General features: G+C 46.3%; 1 protein-coding gene across 1 annotated transcript; it reads right to left on the bottom strand.

Annotated features, from left to right (window-relative positions):
• Positions 1-547: 547 nt before the first annotated feature.
• Positions 548-5,060, bottom strand: LOC147984543 (uncharacterized). Its single transcript, XM_087541150.1, has 6 exons — positions 4,952-5,060; positions 3,968-4,310; positions 3,638-3,714; positions 3,235-3,334; positions 1,463-1,564; positions 548-1,090 (listed from the first exon to the last, which is right to left on the bottom strand). The coding sequence occupies exons 1-5, from the start codon at positions 5,058-5,060 to the stop codon at positions 1,510-1,512; spliced, it is 684 nt and encodes a 227-aa protein (XP_087397276.1). The 3' UTR covers positions 548-1,090; positions 1,463-1,509.
• Positions 5,061-5,390: the final 330 nt, after the last annotated feature.

Here is a 5,390-nt window from a genome sequence, read left to right as displayed (position 1 = left end):
CCCGTCTTTCCCTTCTCCCACTCGGCCTTCTTCCTTGGGGGGGGGGACCCCTTGTGGGCTGGTGTGATCCCCTTGTATGGCCCATATCTTTCCCCCGGGGGGTTCCGGTAACCCCCCCGGTACTCCGATAAATACCCGATACACTTCGGAGCACTTCCGTTGTCTGAATACAATCATCCTATATATCAATCTTTACCTCTCGACCATTTCGAGACTCCTCGTCATGTATGTGATCTCATCCGGGACTCCGAACAACATTCAGTCACTAAATCACATAACTCATACTCCCTCCGTCCTGAAAAACAGGCGTAGTTCATTGCCAGTTTTATAAAAAAGCCCTCGTAGTTTCAAAACAATTACAAACAAGCCTCTCCACCCTGTCTTCTTCCTCCGCCGTCACCCGTGTGTCTCTAGGGGCCGGCGCCGCCAAGCTGCGCGATTTGCAGCCCACCAGGAAGTGTTCCGCCTCCGTCGCCACGTACCTTCAACACCGCCGCTGTCGCCAAGTACTTACTTCGCCACCGCCGCCCAGACCTGCGCCGCCGCGATCCCATCCCGCGGCGATTACCTGCGGGCGTCGCTGGAATTTCAACCACGATCCGGTGGAGCAGGAGCTCCCTCTCATCGTCCTCGAGCTCCCGCGAGTCCTCCTCGTGCTCCTGCGAGTCCACCTTGAGCTGCCTCCCATGCGCCACCGCGATCCCTCCCGCCGTGATCCACCTACGGGCATCGTCGGAGCCGGCCTCCACGATCCGGTGGAAAGGAGCTCGCGCGCGTCCTCCGTGGTCTCCCGCGAGTCCTCGTCGAGCTCCCACGCGTCGCCGTGGTGCTCCTTCTCTGCCTGCGTGCCCGCCGGTGGTGCTAGCCCGTGCTGCTGCATCTTGTTTCTCCTCTGTTTCTCCCCTGCCGCCGGTGGAGCTAACCCGTGCTGCTGCTGCTCCTCTTCCCGTGTTGATGCTACTGCTCCTTTGCCTGTGCTTCTGTTGCTGATCCGTGCCGTGTTGCTGTTGTTGCTGTTGACTCCCGCCGTGACTGCTGCTGCTGGTGCTATTTGCACTCTGAAGAAGGTACTCCATCAGAGTACTGCTACCTGACAATTTGTGAAATTGATTTACTGTTAACTAAAAGCTTTCAATTAATAGCAAGGCCTTGAGTAAATTTATGCAATTGCCTTGTTTGCAAATACTCCAATGATGATCAAATGAAGTGTTTGTTTCCTTTGTGCATGGTTCTTTCCAAAATGTGGGAAAAACTAACGGAAAAAAGCATGATCAAACATCTACCATGGTTCTTTCCAAAATGATGATAAATTGAAGTGTTTGTTTCCTTTGGGAGTAATTGTTTCAGACATATTAAAACGTTAAGACTGCTGACTGTTGCTCCTTCCCAAATTGTGGGAAAAACTAACTGAAAAAGGAGAATATGGACAAGTTTCTGAAAACACTTCTCTGGATGAGCATACCTATAGTTAGGAAACAAACACTTCAATTCTAGCATAAACTTCAGATCTCACTGCTTCAGAAATGATTTCAGAGCCACAATGTACTCCATGCCAAAGTATTTCCTGCAGAGAAAAAACAAAAATAAACAAACATAAATTACTTAATGAAAGCTTGGGTATAAAGTGGAGTACATATAAATTCAGTTATTTGAATCATTCAAATTCAAATGCATGCATGTTGGTTACACAAATGCATGTTGTATGCCTTGTCTAATCCTTGTATATAAACTCCTTGTTGGAATTTATTTGGATTAATTTGAATTAATCAGAATAATCTGAAAATTTTGATCATTGCAGGGCCACTACACTACTATACATGGCCACTACACCGCTCCATGTCAGTACTGTTCAGAAACAAACTTGGCTGAAAATTCAGTCATTCTAAAATTTGCTTCAGTCAGTTTACTCCTAAAATTCAGTAAACAACTACTCTGCATACATGCTGGAGATCAACATCAACAGCTACTCTGCATATTTTCCAAGATGTTTCAAACATATGCACACTACTGTACTTGGCGGAGTATGTCTAACATTTGCAGCTACACTCATTTATAAGAAGAATGCATTTTTTTTCTTCTTTTTCAGTTTATTTCCATTATATACCCAGTCACCTAGGCAATACCAAAATGATAGGCAACAGCTAATTTGGTTAGTTGAATTTGTTTCTGATAAGAATAAACCTAAAGGACAGGAAACTTCACTGGAACTAAAACTAAATTTGTGATGCACACAACAAACAGAACTTTTTTGCATCTAAGAAAACCTCATGGATTGTCCTAAATACTCCGTGTCAATAATTGGTTTTATTTAGTTAAGAGGTCCATTTCATGCTATCAAGGACACTTCCAGTTTTTCTTAGTTTCATCAAAGGTTCATCAATACAGATGCTAAAATCTAGCATATCTCATGGAATGGATCAGCTTAAAGCCTAAAATAAGAAGTCTAGATAGGAACACTTAAAGACCATCTCCAGAATAGTCACACAATAATTTGCAAGAAATAATACTTTCTATACTTTACTAAATAAAATGACTTACTCCAAAGATAGGTTATTGCTACTGTCAAAATTTGTTTCAAATAGTTTTCTGTCAACTTGTGAGCAGGAAAATGGCTTCAGAAAATTCAGTTAACTGAGACTACAGTGAATATTCAGTTTTCTATCAATTTAAATGGATCCATCCAATATCTGTAGTCCAAGTTTAAATGGGCTGCAGTCATGTCCAAGTTTAACTGAATATGTGCGTGCACGTCTACACTGTTCTGCTCTGCATTCATCCAACGACATTACCGATGTTGACTTGACGCCTAACCAAAATGATTTTGCCATCTCCCATCTGTATCCAGCTCCACAGATAGATGGAGATAGCCCCTCCTTGATATCGACCCGTGTTGGGAATGACCTCTCACGTTCTATTCTTCAACAAATATCACCGGCCGGCAATAACCAGCTTACACACATTGCAGAAGATAGATTTTCCTTTTTTACTGTTATTATTAAAGATCACCTATGCTCTCTCTCTCTCTCAGTTCATCTATTATCTGAAACTGCATGCACTAACAAGACAGACATCTAGTATATGAAACTCCAAAGAAACAAGAAATCTTTGAGGATTGATGGAGTCAAGCAAAACAGCAAGTACAAAAGCCTTTGCAAAATACACTATCCTTACAAACATAATTCCCTTCCTGACAAGAAGCATTTAAAAATTGTAGAAAGAGACGTGTTAACTTACCCTAAGCAAAAGTATAACCATACTCTAAACTCAAGCACTGTCAAAATTAGAGAAGACATGGCTGTTCCAAAACCACGCCCACCAAGAAAAACTGTATCTGCTTCCTGCCCAGAAGCAGTTTGTAGAGTACTGTCAAAATTCAGAATGGTGACTGATTTTTTCAGTAAAGTTCATATGGGAAGGTAATAAATCAGTTTTGATTCTATTGACAGAGTACATTGAACTCTGTCAACACAATTAGACATGAATAAGAACTCTGTCTAGACATCCAGTTTTGTCATAAATAAGAACTCTGCCTAGACATGAATAAGAACTCTGTCTAGCATGGCCATTGACATGTTGATGGCACTTTCTTTGACAACTGAATTTTGACGGTAGTAAAAATGAAAAATTCAGACTTTACCCAATGCAGACTTGCAGAGCACTTGTGCACGAGTCCGATGAGCATGAGGAGGAGCCGTCGTCGTCGATGGGCTAGACCTGCAGAGCCACAATATAATCCATGATTCAGTACTGCGCAACAATGAGCAAATCTTATTGAACTTTGAGACAGTACTAATTTCAGAGTCAGAGTTCATGGATGAATTTTGAGACAGTACAAATCTTACTAAAATGTTGGATTTGGGTCGCCTATGTGTACAACTCCGTCAGTAAAAATCATCAGGACAAAGAAAGAAGGAAGATAACAGAATAGAGCATGCCACGGGAGGGGAGGGGAGGGAGGAGGGCGGACCGGAAGAGGGAAGAGCGGCTGGTGCTGCCGGACTTGTGGACGAGCCCGTTGGAGCGGGAGCTGCTGGGCGACAAGGACAAGCTCCTCCTCGGCCACAATCCGGTCCCCAAGAAGAGGGGGGAGGGAGCGTGCTGCGGCGTAGCTCCGACCGGCGGCTTTGGGTTGGGCGGGAACGGCTGCTCCAGGGAGGGAGTCGCGGCTGAGCGAGAGTGGATGGTCCGGGAAGGCAGGAGGCGTCGCGGAGAGCAGATTGACGACGGGAAGGGACAGCTCCAGCTGGCCAAGCTCGGGGAAGGCCGCCGCCGTCGGAGAGCAGATCGAGAAAAAAAAATCGAGCCTTCTCCTTCCCGTGGTTCACCATGGGGAACGAGCAAGGGAACAAGGAGAGGGAAGCAACGCGGTGGAGGTGTGGGGCGAGGCAGCTCCGGCGACGCGCAGGGGAGCCGAGCAGGGGAGCTCCAGCGCGGGGGGAGCCGAGAGGGAGGGCTCCGGCGCACAGGGGAGACGAGTGAGGCTGCGAGGGAGACGACCAGGGACCGCGGGTTGTGTCGGGAATTCGCAGAGGGGGTTTTCGTAAAAATGTCACTGCGATATGTTTTTGGGGACGGAGGGAGTATTTCATCCGGGGTAGGGGTAGGATCGGGATTTGACGTCCTAGGGTTGCACAAATAGCCCAGCCGCACCCCTCATCCCCTCTTCTATCTACTATCTCCTGCGGCGGCTGGAAATAGGTCTCTCCACTTTTCGTGCGGCGCCAGCTGCTCCGTCTCTCTCCTGCGTTGCTTGCGCAGGTAGGAAAGGAATCTGGTCATGGAGTTGGAGATTTGCATCAGAGAGGCGCAATGGGAGGTCTCTCTCTGCGCCCCCCTCTCTGCGAAAAGAGAGAGTACGGAGACCCAATCCTACGTCGCCTGCCTGCGTCATCCGGTATGTACTGTATTTGTTTACTGATTTCTTGGCCCTGCCTTTTCCCCCTTTGGGTACTGTATTTGATTTCCCCCTCATCCTGCATCCTGCAGGGACTGCTGGTTGATGCGATGCATCCCTCCCATCCCATCCCCACCCCAGGAGCGATGCATCCGTACGCGGTCATGGATCTGCACGCCCTACGCCCTCCCTAGCCTGTTACCAACGGAGGCAGGATATTACTGGATGTGTCAGATGCTTGTTAAAGTGTGAGATGCAACCCATCTGTTTTCTTTTTTTCTTAACCCAAGGAAACATCGGGGCCATTTTTCTTCTTCTTAAAATTCTCGTATAGATTTTGATAATGGTGTACGGTTCCTTTCATTAGAAAAAGAAGAAACGATACTGTAAACAAGGATTACGCGTATTTATTTTTCAGTGGAAAAGGGAGGAGGAAGAATAAGTCGTTTTTGATTAATGGACCAATTTTCAATGGAGATGACTTATGCTTTATATT

This window comes from Triticum urartu, chromosome 2A (assembly GCF_056163025.1).
Source record: "Triticum urartu cultivar PI428250 chromosome 2A, HENAU_Tu73, whole genome shotgun sequence".
Taxonomy (NCBI): domain Eukaryota; kingdom Viridiplantae; phylum Streptophyta; class Magnoliopsida; order Poales; family Poaceae; genus Triticum; species Triticum urartu.
This window is presented reverse-complemented; position numbering and strand designations above follow the sequence as displayed.